The 18475-nt window shown below is 43.1% G+C and overlaps 1 protein-coding gene across 1 annotated transcript in view; it reads right to left on the bottom strand.

The window, feature by feature from the left end:
* Positions 1 to 18475, bottom strand: part of LOC103822078 (ubiquitin-conjugating enzyme E2 R2) — a 123408-nt gene that overhangs the window by 26195 nt on the left and 78738 nt on the right. The window contains exon 2 of the mRNA XM_050986445.1: positions 10179 to 10265. Coding sequence (XP_050842402.1) covers positions 10179 to 10265 — 87 coding nt within the window. The remainder of the gene's footprint in view (positions 1 to 10178; positions 10266 to 18475) is intronic.

Below are 18475 nucleotides of genomic sequence, written 5' to 3'. Positions count from 1 at the left end.
CTTCCCGTCGCATTCCACAGCAGCAGATAAGAATTGTTTACATTTGTTCCTGAGGCCTCTCAGCTCTCAGGAGAGGAAAATTCCTAAGTAAAGGATTTTTCATAAACCATGTCGGTGACAAATACCCACTTTTTTTCTCCTTGTCTTGTCTAGTCCCTGTTCCAGGTAACCACTCCAAGGCATCAGTAGAGTCACCATCCCTGGAGGTGTTTAAGAAAAGATTGGATGTGGCACTTAGTGTCATGGTCTACTTGACAAGGTGGTGTTAGGTCATAGGTTGGACTCAATAATCCCAAAGGTCTTTTCCAACCTAGGTGATTCTGTGTGATTCTGTGATTTCCCTCTCCCTACCTTGGATTAATGTGGATAGTTTTATTATGTAGGCTCCTGAGGTCCTTGTTCATTGTTTTATGATATGTTTAATACCACTAAATAATACTTTTAGCACTTTATGGGGTTTGTGGAATCTGGTGTCCTGGTGTAAGAGAAAACAAATTTTGGGTGATGCAGCACTGAAATGTGCCCTGAAGCACCCGGTCCCTGGGTGGCAGGATTTAGGCAGGTTCCCAGGGTGGTCAACACCTCCCATTGCCTGGGACTTTCCACCTGAACAGGTAATCAACCCTGATAAACTGACCCATTACCTGATAGAAGGGTGCCTTACCTACCCCAATGAAAACCAGCAGCTTCTCACCCTGTACTAGGGCCTAGCCTGTGCCTATTGAGCCACAGTTCAGTACTCTTAGAGGACTGTAGTTGAGGCAGGAGCCCAAACTGCATTTGAGGATACTATGGCTGAGACAGGGACTCAAACAACAACTTCAGTAATTGCCCCAGTGATGAAAAAGTGGAAAAAGCGAACAACACATCCATGCCATCAATTAGAAAGGGAGGAAGAGGAAGAATCAGGAAAAGAAGCATCTGATCAAGAAGCCAGTCCTTCAACAAGGAAATTGAAGAAAGGAGTGACAATTCAAACAGGAAACCAAAGTTACTCGGTCCCTGACCTCATCAGAACTTCGAGACTTGCAAAAACATTACAGCCACTAGCCAGGTGAACAGATTTCTGCCTGGCTGCTTCGATGCTGGGATAATGGGGCCAGCAGTCAGGACTTAGAAGGTCATAAAGCCCAACAGCTTGGCAGCAATGTATTACCTGCAAATAGATACACCAACTGTGGAGAGAGCAGCTTTGTGTCTGAAAAACTTTGAAGAAAATCTTTGTACCTCCTCATCCCTACAGGCCAGCACTTCAACTGTCAGGATCCTCTCCTGCCCCGGTCAGAGGGAAAGGAAGCCCTAGGCACATGCCGCATGGTGCACTCTGGTTCTTCCTGTTTGACCCGGAGTTGGACATAAAGTGGGATGATGAACCCACCTTTCAGCTAGAAGCCCATATATGTGAACTGAGAGGGAAGAGAGCTGTTAAGAAGGGGTCACTCAAAATGACTGTCAGTATAATTGCTGCAGAGACACAAGAAGGCAATTAGCGATCTCCCACATAGAAGAACTGAGATCATGTCCTTTGATCCTGGTGAGGGGACTTTTGATCTGGCATTGCAAAGGTCAGACAGTGAACACTCCAGTGAGGAACATGAATGGAGGGTCCCTGTCTTCAGCCAGGAGGAAAAAATGGATGACCGGATATATAGGACTAAGTGAATTCAATGGTCTGGAACACCAGATTCACAGAATTATAATGCTTTGCTAGACATTAGTGCACAGCGTGCGCTGGTGCCATCAGCATATAGAGCCACAGAACCCATCTGGATCTCTGGAGTGACAGACGGATGCCAAGAATTGTCTGTATTAGAGGCTGAGGTGAGTGGGAAAAGCACTCCATTGTGACTGGCCCAGAGACCCCTTGTATCTTTGGCATCAACTGCCTCAGGAGAGGGTACTTCAAAGATCCAAAGGGGTACTGATGGGCTTTTGGTGTAGCCACTGTGAATATAGAGAATATCAAACAGTTATCCACCCTACCTGACCTCTCAGAATATCCCTTCATTGTGGAAGTGCTGTGAGTTGAAGACCAGCAGGTACCAATTGTTACCAGGACTGTTGCACTGGTGGCAATATCGCACCATCTGAGACTCCCTGGTTCCCATCCATGATCTGAATTATCAACTGGAGACCCGAGGAGTGATCAGCAGAACTCACTCACCTTTTAATAGTCCCATATGGCCAGCGCAAAAGTCTGATGGAGGATGGAGGTTAACAGTAGACTATAGTGGCCTGAATGAAATAATACCACCACTGAGTGCTACTGTAGTAGACATGTCAGAGTCCCAATATGAACTGGAGTTGAAGGCAGTCAAGTGGTGTGCTGCAACTGACATTGATGATGCATTTTCCTCAACTCCTTTGGCAGCAGAGTGCAGACACAGTTTGCTTTCATGTGGAGGGGTGTCAAATACACCTGGACTCAACTGCCCCAGGGGTGGAAACACGGCCCTACTGTCTGTCATGGATGGGTCCAGACTGCCCTGGAAATGGGTGATGCCCCGAATGTCTACAATATATTGACAACATAATTGTGTGGGGCAAGAAGGCAGAAAAAGTATTTGATAAAGGAAAAATAATAATTTAGATTCTTCTGAAAGCTGAGTTTGCCATAAAGAAAAGCAAGGTCAAGGGACCTGCAAAGAAGATTCAGTTCTTAGGAATAAAATGGCAAGATGGACAACAAGATAGCAACTATGTCTCCACCAACTAACAAGAAGGAAACAGAAGCTTTCCTAGGCCTTGTGGGGTTCTCAAGAATACACATTCAAGGTTATAGCTGGAAGACGAACCATTTTGACTGGGGCCTTGAACAACAACAGGCCTTTGAGTAGATCAAACGGAATAGCTTGAGCAGTAGCTCTTGGGCCTGTTCATACAGGACCAGCCATGCAAAATATATTCTACACTGCAGCTGGGGAACATGGTCCTACCTGCAGCCTCTGGCAAAGAACATCAGGAGAAACCTGAGGTCGACCATTATCGTTTTGGAGCTGGAGTTATCAAGGATCAGAAGCCCACTATACTCCAACTGAAAAAGAGATATTAGCAGACTATGAGGGGATTTGAACTGCCTCAGAGATTGTTGGGACAGAAGTGTGTCTCCTCTTAGCACTGCAATTGCCCATGCTATACTGGATGTTCAGAATAAATAAACATCTCCTCAGCATATCACACAACCAGCGCTACATGGAGTAAGCGTTGATAACACAATGAGCTCAACTGGAGAAAACTAATTGTCCAGGATTTTGGGAAGAGATTATAGACTGGCTGGAAGGCAGATTTTTTGGAGCATTGCCTGAAAAGGTGACTCGTGACCAAGAGGCACCACCATACAAAGGAGGCTTTGCACTATTTGCTGATGGATCCTGCTGTGTGATAGGAAACTATGAGAGGTGGAAAGCTGCTGTCCCACATGAGGAATCATTGAGGCTGCTGAAGGGGAAGGAGTCAATTCAATTTGCAGAAGCAAAAGCCATCCAATCAGCCTTAGAGATTGCAGAACAAGAAAAGTGGCCTGTACTCTATACCAACTCCTGGATGGTGACTAATGCCCTATGGGGGTGGCTGCAGCAATGAAAAAAGACCAATTGGCAGTGCAGAGGTGAACCCATCTGGGCTGCTGCATTGTGGCAAGACATTGCTGCACAGGTAGAAAATATAGCTCTAAAGGTACTTAGATGCTCATATGCCCAAAAGCTGCACCACTGAAGAACATTGAAACAATGAACTGGTAGATAAGGCTGCCAAAATTGAAATAGTTCAGGTAGACTTAGACTGGTAAATGGAAGGGTGAGCTATTTATAGCCTGATGAGCCCATGAAACATTTATAGAATTCACATAATTCACAGAATTACTAGGTTGGAAGAGACCTTAAAAATTATTGAGTCCACCCCATGCCCTAACACCTCCACTCAGCCATGGCATCGAGTGCCATATTCAGTCTTTTTTTAAACACATCCAAGGATGGTGACTTCACCACCTCCCTGGGCAGGCCATTTGTGAACTTTATGACTCTTTCCATGAAATACTTTTTCCTAATATCCAACCTATAGTTCCCTTGATGCAGCTTGAGACTGTCCTCTCATTCTGTAAGTTGCTGCCTGGTGAAAGCGACCAACCCCCACCTAATGACAGCCACCTTTCAGGAAGTTGTAGAGAGTGATAAGGTCACCCCCGAGTCTCCCTTTCTCCCGGCTAAACAACCCCAGCTCCCTCAGTCATTCCTCATAGGGCTTGTGTTCCAAGCCCCTCACCAACCTAGTTGCCCTCCTCTGGATGCGCTCCAGCATCTCAACATCCTTCCTAAACTGAGAGGCCTAGAACTGGACACAATATTCAAGGTGCGGCCTCATCAGTGCTGAGTATAGGGGAAGAATGACCTCCCTGCTCCTGCTAGCCACACTATTCCTGATACCGGCCAGGATGCCATTGGCCTTCTTGGCCACCTGGGTACACTGCTGGCTCATGTTCAGTTGACTGTCAACCAGTACCCCCAGGTTCTTTTCTGCCTGGGCACTGTCCAGCCACACCCCACCCAGCCTATAACGTTGCAGGGGGTTATTGTGGCCAAAATGCAGGACTCGACACTTGGATTTATTAAACTTCATCCTATTAGACTGCCCATCGCTTCAACCATTCCAAGTTTCTCTGCAGAGCCCTCCTACACTCCAACAGATCAACACACCATCCCAGCTTAGTGTCATCTGCAAACTTACTAATGAAAGACTCAATCCCCTGATCCATGTGATCAATAAAAATATTGAATAGAACTGGCCCCAACACAGATCCCTGAGGGACACCACTGGTGACAGACCGGTCGCCAGCTGGATCCAGCACTGTTCACCACCACTCTCTGGGCCTGGCCATCCAGCCAGTTCTTAACCCAGCAAAGAGTGCTCCTGTCCAAGCCGTGGGCTGCCAGCTTTTCCAGGAGTATGCTGTGGGAGACAGTGTCAAAGGCCTTGCTGAAGTCCAGATACACAACATGCACAGCCTTTCCTGCATCCACCAGGTTGGTCACTTGGTCATAAAAGGAGATCAGGTTGATCAAATACGACCTACGCCTCCCAAACCTATGCTGGCTGGGTCTGATATTCTGTCCATCCTCTAAGTTCTGTGTGATGACACTCAATATAAACTGCTCCATTACCTCACAGGGTACTGAGGTCAGGCTAACCAGCTTATAATTAACAGGATCCTCCTTCCCACCTTTTTTGTGAATGGGTGTCACATTGGCCAGCTTCCAGTCATCTGGAACCTCACCAGTGAGCCAGGACTGCTAGTAAATGATGGAGAGTGGTTTTGCAAGCTCATCTGCCAGCCCCCTCCTCACCCTGGGATGGATCCCATCCGGTCCCATGGATTTATGAATATCCAATTGTCTCAGCAGTTCTCTGACTGCCTCTTCTTGGATAATGGGGGGACCATTCTGCTCCCTGATATCACTGACCAACTCAAGAGGACAGTTATCCTGAAGGGAAGTCTTCCCACTAAGAACTGAGACAAAGAAAGTGTTAAGCACCTCTGCCTTCTCCTCATCTGCAGTTACTAAGTTCCCTTCTGCATCTAATAAAGAACAAAGGTTAGTCTTACTCTTCCTTTTACCATGATATATTTATAAAAACATTTTTTATTATCCTTTACAAAAGTCACCATTTTAAGTTCAAACTGAGCTTGGGCCTCCCTAATTTTTTTTCCTACATACTCTAGCAGCCCTCTTAAATACTTCCTGAGAGACCTGACCCTCTTTACAAAGATAATACATCCTGGTTTTATTCCTAAGTTCCTCAAAAACCTCCTTGCCCATCCAGGCTGGACATTTGCCTCGTCAACTTGTCTTTTGGCACACAGGGACAGTCTGTTCCTCTGCCCTCAAGATCTCCATTTTGAAGCACACCCACCCTTCCTGAACTCCTTTGTTTTTAAGGACTGCTTCCCAAGGAACTCTCTGGATAAGTCTCCTGAATAGGCCAAAGGCTGCCCTCTGAAAGTCCAATGTCAAAGTCTTATTAACGTTCCTCCTGATTTCACCAAATATCAAGAACTCTTATAATTTCATGATCACTATGCCCCAAGTGGCCTCTAACCACCACATCTCCCACCAACCCATGTCTATTTGCAAATAACTGATCTCACATAGTCCCTCCCTTGGTGGGCTCACCCACCAGCTGCAACAAAAAGTTTGTCTTCCACAAACTCTAAAAATTTCCTGGACTGCCTTTTGTCAGCTGTATTAAGTTCCCAGCAAATGTCTAGTAGGTTGAAATCCCCAACAAGAACAAAGGCTGATGATCCAGAAACATTCTCTAGCTGCTTATAGAATAAGTTGTCCACCACTTCTTCCTGGTTGGGTGTATGGTAACAGACTCCCAGTAGGATGTCAGCCTTGTTGGCCTTCCCCCTAATTCTTACCCATAGGCATTCGACTTCATCATCATTAGTTTCAATACCTATGGCGTCCAAAGCCTCCCTAATATAAAGGGCCACCCTTCCATTTTTCTCCCTTTCCTATCTCTCCCGAAGAGCATGTAGCCATTCAGTGGAGCACTCCACCTATGTGAGTTGTCCCACCACATTTCCGTGATGGCAATTACATCATAGCTCTGCTGCTGCACCATGGCCTCCAGCTCTTCTTGTTTGTTACCCATGCTGTGTACATTAGTATACATGCACCTCAGCTGGGCTACTGATTTCACCCCTATCTCAGGCCTACCACCCTTGGGCCTGCTTCTGGAGAGCCCAACTTCATCCCCTTCCCCCTTCAAACCTAGTTTAAAGCCCTGTCACAAGTAGAATCTGCTTGGAATAGAGGGCATGAGCTGGGTTTTTGATGTGGTGAGGCCTGGCAAATTGACTACATTGGACCACTGCCATTAATATGCCAAGGCAAGAGCTACATACTTCCCATGGTGGAGGCAACAACTGGCTGGCTGGAAACACCCTATAAGCCATGCTGCTGGAAATGCTACAAAGGTTTTATGTAGCTTTAGTTGGTTTTGCTCACTCTTGCCATGGGGGAAGGGAATTGGTCCACCAGGTAAGGTCTGATGAGCTTTACATCTCAACAGACTGGGAGTAGCACAGAAGATACACAAAAGATAATGACCATCAAGGGCTATTACGACCACCAACTCCACACATGACCAATGGCATAGTCAGAGACACCTGATCTGGGAAAAGAGAGATAAGAATGAGGACCTAATTAGCATGGAGGCAAAGAGATCGGTAGCCAATAGAAAAGTATCTCTTAAAATTGGAATGGGAAAATAATATCTATCTGTAAAAGGATGGGAGATAGTAAATGAAAATGTATAAATCTGTATGTTGGGTATAGAGATGGTTTTAAAACGTAGATTGTGTTGTAAGAGTTGGTAAGAAGGGATTTCAGTAATGTGAAATATGAGTATGACACAAATTGTATGGAATAAGGGGTGGAGTGGAATAATATTGGAATGGAATAATATTGGGTCTACCTGAGCTGGAGTTCATTTTCCCATAGCAGACCTCCGAGTGCTGTGCTTTACATTGGTAGCTGGAAAGGTACTGATAACACACCAGTGTTTTGGCTACTGCTGAGCAGTGCTGGAACAGCATCAGAACTGTCTCTTCAACATTCTGCCATCCATCAGCAGGTTGGGGGAGGGCAATATCCTGGCAGGGGACACAACCAGGTCAGCTGACCCAAATTAACCAAAAAGATATTCCATACCATATGACAGATATAAAAGATAAGGGAGGGAAGAGGAACTGGAGGGCATTCATTATTTTACAATGCTTTCCAGACCAATCGCTACACATGCTGAAGCCCTGCTTCCCGGGAAGCAGCTGGACATTGCTCGCTGATGGGAAATAGAGAATAAAATCCTTTTTTTTTCTCTTTGTGTGTGTGCAACCTTTTGCTTTTGCTTTAGTAAACTGTCTTATCTCAGCCTATCAGTAATTTTCCATCTTATTTTCCAGCTGAAAAGGGGGAATGATAGAGTGGGTTGGTGGGCACCTGGCATCCAGCAAAGGTCAACACACAACATCATTGGTAGCTGAGTTAGTTCCAGGAATTTTTTAACTGAAGGGTTTAGCATACTATACTAGCTCAGGTATTACAACAATGCTTCTCTCAGGACACAAGGATGTTGAACAGATGGTGTGGGGCAAGCTTACACTGGTTCCCTAGGACACAGCTGTTCAAAACATCAGGTGAAAAAGCAGGAGATGGTCTCTGAAGGTTTCACTGAAAATCCTTTCCAGCATGCAAGAGGAAGAATATTTTGGCAGGATATGGAACCCATACAGCTACATAATCCCCAGTCTGTATCAATCTACTCACAGTGCTATGACCTGAAGATAGATTTAAAGTTCCATAATGCCTACCATTTAGATGCACTTTCAGATGCCTGTAAAACCAATTCTTCATCAGCAATAGCACTCTGACATGAGTAGTTTGCAGGATTGCTATAGAAGTATCTCCAACAGATGACAGCCTTCACTGAAGTTAACTCCAGAGGATCATGGGGTCTCAATGCCAGATGAGTTGGAAGTGCAGATGGGGCCTGAGGCCAGATAGCAGATGTTGGCCTCTCCAGGCCCCACAGGCTTGCTGCCTCTTGCAGCCCTCTGTGAGATGACTTACAAGTTCTCAGACCCACCCTTATACCAGCATTCACTGTCTCGGTTTGAAAAGACAGGTGTCTGTTAAGGAAGGCAGGAGTCTCCCCTGAAATGGAAAATGCAAACCCCCTCCCTCCGAATTATTATAATTTTGAAATTAAGGGCCTCTCAGGCATAGATATGGGAATAGGAATAACAGTTCTTTACTAGGAAAATTAAAAATACAAATGCAATAGCACAAAAAAAAACCCAGAAAACAAACCACTGACAGAGTCAGAATACGACCTGACACCCTGTGGGTCAGGGTGTTGGTAGCAGTGTGATTAAATGGTGGCTTCAGTCTTCCTGGAGTGACAGATGTGGTTCTGTTGAAGCAGTGATCCTGTAGAAGGTTGTAGTTTTCCTCTGAAGATCCAGTGGTGGTGTAGATGGGCCTGGTCATCCTCTGGGAATCCAGCGGAAAGACAGCTGCTCCTCTGGGAATCCAGTGGGAAAAGGCTGTCTCTGTTGTTCCAAGTCTCAGATTATATCCAGGTAGGAATGCTTGGCTCCTCCCCCTGGGCAGAGCATCTCACAATGGGATGATGTAATTTTTATCAGTCATGCAGTGAGATTTAACGGCCCATTAACAGAAGATCTCTCCTGGGAGGGAGGATTGGTTGTGGAAGACATAAAGTAAACTGCCCAATTAACAGAAGATAACTGCCCCACCTCTAGTAGATGGGAATAGAATACACACCCCCATTTCCAACCTAAGACAGTCCTTCACAACTTTAAATCTCTTCAAGCAGCCCATGTTCAGCATCATGAAGAAAATGTTTTCAAGCTAGGGAGTGCTTCTTTCTAAAAAACTTTTATATAAAATCATTCTCCTTCTGAACTTGCTATGTATTTGTACCATGACCCAATCATGACTTGATAGCCCAGTGTTACACTCTGAACACTACTCATATATGCACTGAACTAAGGGCCTCTTCAAATTGATTCGCAGACATTAAGTCAAAGGGTATCTGTTCAATCTGGTCTTAGGGTGACAAGGCTCTGCATGACTCCTGAAGCTGGACTCCAGCTCTGGTTCTTTCTGCAGTTGGAGCACCCCAAGTCCAAACCCCTTTATCATAGGTTAACTGCTGCAGGAGACTTTTCCCTAACATTTCTTGTCTCATCACCAAATTTTGTAGGATATACTCAATTTAAAAATGTACTTGAAAGGTGTACAAACAACTAGTTTTCTAAGTACCCCAGTACAGCAAGGCTCCACACACCAGTTTAGGGGATCCAAAAATATCCTAAAACTGCCAACACCCATGACATTATTCTTCAGCTGGGGCTGCTTGCTGCACTTGCAGGTATGAGAAAGGCTCCATCCCTGCCTACAGAAACAGCATTTACTACAACATTTAGATTTAACTCTGCAACCATGAATCTGACATTTAAACACAAACAGCTAACCACTTTAGTTTTGGCTAGAGATGTTTAGTACCTTCAATACTTCCAGAAATTAAAGACATAGGAAACCTTTTCACATACCGGAAAAAAAAAATTATTAGCTTAAAAACCACTTTACCTCATAAATGTTGGGGTGCCACATTTTGGTCAGGAATCTGAAGGTAGGTGGTGAATATGGATAGTCAATAGGAAACTTAATGTGAGCCTGGAAAATAAAGCAAAATATTTTAATTATGAAACAGAACAAAGATATCAACAAGCAATCATTGCAGTGAAAAATATGGAAAAAACTCCAATATGTCCATTAAATAGCTTGTTTTATATATCAGTGCCCATGTGGACCCACAGTATAACTCTACACAATTTCTTATGAGGAAAATACTAACTGAACAAGAAAAATCTAAACACCAGGCCTTACTTGGGCTGGTAACACTCAGAAAACAATCCATAAGGAATTTACCAAATCCTAATTCAAGAAGTACTATCCAACAATTGTTGTTCAACAGAATAAACTAGATTTGAAAAGCTAAAGCTCAAGATATAATTACGCTCTTGCTAGGTTCAAAACACTTGCAGGATAAAAAAACTTGCTAAGTTGAAAAGACTATCAGTGATTGGAGAAAGATGGGGACTCTGTGAGATGGTCAAAGAATCTGAATTTATTGTGAAATACAACTGCTTATATACTTATTCTAGGAAGACTAGTAATGCTTTAATACAATGATTGGGTTAATCATCGCATAAACAAACGTATACATTTTAAACATCTCTTGCTTGCAGAAGTTGATGTAATTTTCTTCCCCCCCCCCCCCCCCCCCCGAAACCAGTCTGATTTAATCTTCTTTCAATCTTGAAAGCTGTTTGTTCTTGCCAAGGCATCCTGTTATCAAATCTCATGCTAGCCAAGTCCAAGGTCCATCATCTATCTTGTGTATCCCAATTAAGACCTGTTCTACATTTGCCAGTACAAAGGTTTTTAATCACTCTTTCTGTGTGGGAAAAAGATTTAAAAATTATTGAATACCTGTTCAGTTAAGATCTAAAGGGTGTGGGTTTTTTTGCTTTTCTTGTGCGAGTAAACTGGTGATCCTAGGGTGACTTTATGATGCTGTATTGTATCCCCTACTCTCTGCTTTATGGCAGATATAAGTCCTGTGCCTTTAAGCGAGCTCGAAGAGAGAAGGAGGGGAAGTGGTGGAAATTCCTTTTCCTGCTTGTGTTTAAAAACGGAGATAAGGGTCTGGGTTTTTCTTCCAGTTCTAAGCCCTGCAGCAGGAAAAAGAGATGGAGAGTTCCTCTTTGCTTTTATCTAGTTTTTCTAGTATCTAAAGCAAAAACGTTTTCCTGGGACTGTGGCTTCTTCTTCTGGAACTGTTCAGCTTTTCTCCGGTCTGGAACACCATCGCTTGGGGTCCCCTCCCACACCGCACTGGCCGGAACTCTGTAGCCCAGCACCCGGGGCGGGGGGCGGGGAAAGACACAGAGAGAGAGAGAGAGCCAAGACACACCCACAGAAGGACTCTGAATCACAGAAGGACTCTGAATTTACTATCGCTTCAGAACAGCAAGAAGTTTTATTATTTCACATTATTCATTCTATTAATGACTGTGAACACCCTGCTTGCCTGCTTGTTAAATAAACAGTTCTTTTTTCCACTTTCTCCAGGGGAATTTTTTCTTAACCTTGTATGGAGGAGGGGTTGCCGAAATCTGCCTTCTTCAGAGGACACACCCTTTCGGGATGTTTCATCCTAAATTTGTCTCAAACCGGGACACTGGTCCATCTACTTGTGTTCCTAATACTACATTTCTTCCCACCAAGAGCGTTCTCCAAGTCTGAATACCATCTGTTTGTTTAATAAATCAGCATAACTTGATGAAACAAATATTAATGGGCAATGACAGCAAAATTACCTTCCTCTGCCTCTCAGGTTAGTAGGCAGATGTGGGGATAGACTCTCAGAGCCAAGTCAGTTGTGGGAAAGCTGCAGAGGTCCCAGCACTGAATATTAACTTTCTTGTGCTGTTCTGCCATTCACAGCAGTTAGAAGAGCCAGCCAGTAGGAAAGCAAGCTGAACCTGGAGTGATTAATGACAAAAATACTCCCCTCAAAGGAGGACTCACAGACCACTTTCTGCACTGTGGAGCACAGATCCTTCCCTTTGCACTGCTCAACCCACCAAGAAAGTCCCACCAGTCTAATGTGCCATCTCCAGAGAAGCATCTCCTGGCACCTGCACAACAGCTAGGCTCACAATCAACTGAGAATACAAAAAGAGACCCCAAAAGCATGTCACATACAATGAGAGCAGAATCCTGGGTCACCCTCTTCCATTTAAGCACTTAACCATGCAACTTGGATGCAGGGTGCTGACCTTGTTTAACAGGACAAGCTATGGGAACTTTTATTCCGAGAAACAGAACCAGGCAAACAAATTGGATTAGAGCCATTGATAACTTGGCTACTGTTTTACTTAGACTGGCATATGCTTTTGCCTTGCAACCCAAATTTTATGAGGCCAGAGTGCCAGATATGCAGGAAAAGGTTTTTCTGTTCACCTTTATGAAACAAATTCAGAAGCTCATGTGGCTTTACAGTCTGTACATGCCTGCTCATGATACTGACTCTATGTGGGTATGTTACAGCACCACTGACTCATCTCAGTCATTTGCCACAGCACCCTCACAAGCAAAATATTTATGATCTGTGTAAACAATCCTAGCCCACAGTTCAAGGTCAGTTACACAAATGGCATGGCTCCAAGAGCAGCAAACGAATGCCTCTTGTCACCACACCACCACAGAAGAGAGTGTCTATGGCTATGGCAGCAAGGACATGCCTAGCTCTACATGCCACCCTACAATGGGAGCAGAGCAAAGATTTACCCAGGGCAGAACACATTCACTTCAGCTCAAGTGTTTGCATTGTATAAGCTGCAGATTCCTCAGGACCACTGGGGTTTTCCCAGGAAAGCCCATTCCTGTGCTTACATGAAGTTTCATGTGATCCAACACATAATAAAAACAACCCAAGGACTGAGATTTAAAATGCAAGAGACAACAAAACTCAGGGTTGAGCTAACTAAGTTTTCTTGGCAGAACCTGTGTCTTCTACACAGGTATAGCTTCTAGGCAAACAAAAAAAAAAAACAGAAAGATGCAGCAGCAGCCATGATTACAGATCAGTTTTTTCACTGAAAAGCCCAATTCTCTGTTGAGACAAAAAGACCAAATTAGGCAATAAATTATTATTTTTTTTTTTTTAAATAAAGCAGTAGCTCACAGAACCATTTACATCCCACAATTTCACTGATGTAAGGCAAATCAGCTATCTGAGCTTAATTCAGCCAGGCTACTAGATACTATAGAGTGTCAGAGTTTTAGGGCAGCTTGTTTTTAGGTCAGTTACAGTGAGGCAAACTAATTTAGGAGGAGTAAAGTCAGTCCCCCTGCCTACAAATTACCCTACCATTACTGCATTCACTTTATGTTTAACTCCTCTAGCTGAGCTTAAACTGAAGAAATCTTATTTTGGTGTCCTGATTTTAGCTGCCTGCTCACCATAGCTCTTTGACACCACTGAACACTCAGTGTGTAGAGATGACAGTCATCAACCCGTTCCCCCCTTCCCCAGTTTATAACTATCATGCTTATAGTCCCTAGAAAAAAAATTAAACTCCCCTGATGCTATACTCAACATGATACCAAAGGGTTAATTCGATCTTTACTGTGCCTGTGAAACTTACCAGAGGAAAAAGGCCTTCTCCAGCAAGGACAGTTGGGAGATAAGAGGAAGACCTCTGGCCCAAGAATGTAGTCATAGACAAAACAAAGGACTGAATCTCTGGGAACATGGGGTGGGATTTATGATAATAGGTAAATTGTACTATGCATGTAGTGACTGTATATAAGTAACCCTCTTGAAGAATCACATGTCCATGTTAGGTTAGAATCCCTTGCGTGTTAGGTTACCCTAAAACCTGGATCAAAACCAGTGAGGCAGAAACAATAACCTTTAAAATTAGAAGTTGAAGGGGAATCCAGAGTCTAATAGAGAATTTCAGGGAATTAGGTTTAGTGATAGAATATGAATCAGAATATAACACATCCATTTTGCCAGTTAACAGAATGTCATCAGTGGTTTACAGTAATAAATCTGAAGGATGCCTTCTTTTGCATACCTCTCAATAAGTAAAGTTAGGGCATTTTTGCCTATTGTTATAGATACATATTATAATATTGGCTTTTTGGAAATAATAAAATTGATTTTATATGTGTAGTGTTAAAATAACTTTGTTATAAAGATATAGTTTTTATTTCTGTTGTTAATTAAGCTTGGACACAGTAGTGAAATAGCTGATATAAGTATGCTTGTGTTAAAATGCCTGCTCGGATAGGATAACATCTAATGAACATATGAAGACACCTGCTACAGATATGCCAACTATCAGCACTCACCTTCTGAAGACAGTGTAGACCAAGGCCCAAAAATTGGAGGTGATAAGAATGGACTAAAACCACAACCAAGGAATAAGCATGCTCTAAAAAGGCAGATCCAAGGAGGAGATATGCTAAACAATTCTTGGAACATGTAAACTAGTTTGGGGAAAAGTTTACTATGCATAAGGCTCTATGAATATGCAACAGGCTGATGTAAAGGAAAAGGTATTTAAAGGGTATCAACTAAGATAAGTGTGGTCTTGGCTAAGTGCCAAGATGCACCTGGCCATAATAACCTTTGCTCTATGGTCCTTGTCTCCTATTGTCCTTTATTAAACTTTTTAAATTTTCACAGGAGAGTGAGCGTGTTTTTCACACTTTGAATAGGAAAATCCCAGAACTGGTCAGAAGACTCAGCTTACTTGGACTGTATTACCACAAGGATTTAAAATTAGCCCACCAATTTTTGGGGAATTAATTGGCAAAAGAATTAGAGATTTGGAAGAGGGAGAATCCTAAAGGATTGGTCCTGCAGTAGGTTGAGGGCATCTTACTAGCAACTGAAACTAATGAAAAGTGCATGGAATTGACTATCAGTCTTCTAAATTTCCCAGGCCAAGGAAGCTACAAAGTACCCCAGGAAAAAGCTCAAATCATGAAACAGCAAGTTACCTACCTAGGGTTTGAAATAATTCCTGGACAGCAGAAATTGGGAACAGACAGAAAAGAGGCCATCTGCCAGATACCCCAACCTCAGACTGGTCAAGATTTAACAGCATTCTTGGGAGGTATGGTCTCGAATTAAGGATGCCCTGAAAGGCCTGAGAGTTAAAATGCAATCTGCAACTTAAAGATAGCCCTGATGTCTAACAAAGCCTTTTGAGCTTTTTGTACATGAATGACAGCACTAGGCCCTTGGAGTTCTAGCTGTTCTAGCTCAGAAGGTAGAGGACTTCAAGAGGCTTGCAGGGTACTTTTCAAAACAACTCGACGATTTAGCCAGGGAGGCCTGCTGTCTGTAGCAGTGACTGTTCTCCTCATCCAAAAGGCCAGAAAATTGACTTTCGGACAAAAGATAGTAATGCACACCTCACACACCATAACCACTTTATTAGGCCAAAAGGAGGGGGGGATCATTGCCTTTCCCCAAGCTGTATGCTGAAATATCTGACTGTTTTAATAGAGCAAGAAGATGTGGAGTTGATGTGTTCCTAAACACCCTGATGCAAGAAGAGCAACTAACCCATGATTGCTTACAGATGCAGGTCAATCAGACCTACAAGACACACCCACTGATGACCCAGAGATAAGAGTTTTTTACAGACAGAAGTAGCTTGGTGGAAGATGGAAAACGAGGAGCTGGCTATGCAGTAGTCATGATAACCAAGGTAATAAAAGCTGCACCACTGTCCATGGACACCTCAACACAAAGGGCAGAGCTTACAGCATCATGAAAGGCCCTGGAATTAACAGCTTGTCCTAGGGTGACGTTATGATGCTTGTATCCCAAGTTGTCTATTCGGTTTATGCTGGATATTATGTTCTGTGCTTTTAAGACTGGCTCTGAAGTGCAAAGTTTTGTTTTGTTTTGTTTTGTTATCAGTTATCAGTCTGCTCACTCCCCCAACAGTCAGCGAGACACAGACGGGGCAGTACATAGTGCAACTTTTGCTTTTTGCTCTTGCTTTTTGCTTTGCTCTTGCTCCTGCTTTGCTCTTGCTTTTGCTCCTGCTTATTAGTTAGTTTAGCAAGGCAGTCCGAATTTTCCCTGGACTGTTTTTCTTTCCCTTTCTTGGAACCACTCTAGCCTGCTCCAGACTGGGACCTGGGAAATATCAAGAGTTTGAACCTTTTGGCCTGCAGCAGCCATTCCCAGCACCAGAGGGACTGATAACAGAGCGACCACTCCCAGGAGAGACTTTCTGAATTTGTCATCTTTTTTCAGAGCGGTGAAAGAGTTTTGTCATCTGGTATTGTTCATTTTGTGTGCTGAGGGGTGCTGTGCCTGTTAAATAAACAGGTTCTTTCCACTTCTCTCTGAGGAATTCTTCCCGAACTGGTTGGGGGGAGGGGCCGTGTGGGTTTGCTTTCTGGAGGCACCCCCTCTGGAGGTTTTCTCCCAAATTTGCCCTAAACCAGGACACAGCTGGAAAAAGGGTAAATATATGTGGACTGACTCAAAATATGTTTTTAGCATTGTTCATGCCCATGGAGCTATATGGAAAGAAAGAGGTCTTTCAACAACACAGAGATTTCTGATTAACACACCAATGTGGGAATTCCCAAATTTGCATAGGAAATAGACTTGCAGATAATACTGCATGAGAGGTTGCACAACAAGGTATTCTGGCATTAATACCTGAGAAAGCTATTTTACCTCCAGAAGTTAATCCAGGGTATAGTCAGGCAGATTTTAAATTAGCTAATTATCTAAAAGCCAAAAATAAATTTACTGGTAAATTGAGTTTTTTGAGCTACCACATCAACAAGGATACAAGTATCTCCTAGTGTTGGTAGATACCTTTTCCAGGTGTCCAGAAGCTTTTCCCTGCCACACCAACAAGGCTAGGGAAGTCATCAGGGTTTGGAGTGCCTATAAGGAGGTCATCTGATAGAGGACCTCATTTAGTATTTAAAATGCTGTAGCAACTTGGTAAGCAATTTTGTTGGGGAAATGAATTAGAAGGTTTATCTTTCTCTCAGAATTTCTTACCCTAGGCCCCAGTTCATTCATTTCATCCCAGAGATCAAGTATACACTAGAAACAGTGGAAAGGACCTTATCTAGTTTTAGTGACTACAAGAATGGCAGTGAAAGTGAAAGGACTTAATTCCTGGATTCATCACACCAGATTTAAGAAGGCTCTCGATTCAGCGTGGACAGTGGAAAACACTGGACATCTGCAGGTAAAAACTTCAAAGATATTTGTAGAAAAGTAGTGAAATGTATAGGGTAATGTTTATGGGAATCTTTTGTCTTTAGGTGGGGAGGGTTTAAGAAAATTTAATATTTACTTTAATTCAAGGTAAGATGCACAATCTGTCCAGCATTACAGCCTGCCTCCCTATCCCTGGTTTAGCTGGGGAACCTATTCCTTGAGGAATGCAATATAATGCAATAGCAAAAGCAAACATCACCAACCATTTAGATGAGAAGGAGAGATGTAGGCAAAGGGGAGATGGCTTTCTTAAGGACAAAATGTGACAAGCTGCTGAAGATAGAAAGGTTATCCCAAAGGCCTTTGAAACTAATTGGCTTAATAAAATTCTTCAGGAAATAGGGGGATAGTTGCTGAGATGATGGCTGGCTGGAATACTAGAAACCATAATAATTATAATTGCTATTGTAGTAATTATTGTAGTAACTACTAGTCTTGTTAGCTGTGTTCATAAAATAATCAATCATGATCTCATGAGGATGTATGCAATTAGATAGAAATTGAATTTAAACTTATCAAATGCCCTTGAGGAATTTTTAAAGTTTCGAAGGGGGGAATTGATACAAAAAGGGTTCATTCAGTTTTTACTGTGCCTGTGAAACTTTTAGCAGAGAAACAAGGCCTGTGAAAGCTGCTTCCAGCAAGAACAGTTGGGAAATAAGAAGAACACTGTCTGGCCCAAGAATGCAGTGATAGACAAAACAAAGGACTGAATCTCTGGGAACATGGGGTGGGATTTATGATAATAGGTAAATTGTACTATGCATGTATTGACTGTATATAAGTAACCCTCTTGTAGAATCATGTGTCCACATTTGTGGATGTGACAGCCTGGTCAGAGAGTGAGAAAACGAGATAAGTTTTCTCACAGTGGACTTGTGAGACTTTTAGGGAGTTGTAGAGAAACAATGATAACTTGTTATTATAAGTAACCTGCAGGTGGTGTTTTCCTACTCTGTTTTTCTGTTCTTCTCAAGGACTGTTTGTGAGGAAAGTGTTTTTGTTAATTAGCCAATCAAGTGGAATGTATTGTAAC

Source organism: Serinus canaria, chromosome W, assembly GCF_022539315.1.
Source record: "Serinus canaria isolate serCan28SL12 chromosome W, serCan2020, whole genome shotgun sequence".
NCBI classification, from domain to species: Eukaryota; Metazoa; Chordata; class Aves; order Passeriformes; family Fringillidae; genus Serinus; species Serinus canaria.
This window is presented reverse-complemented; position numbering and strand designations above follow the sequence as displayed.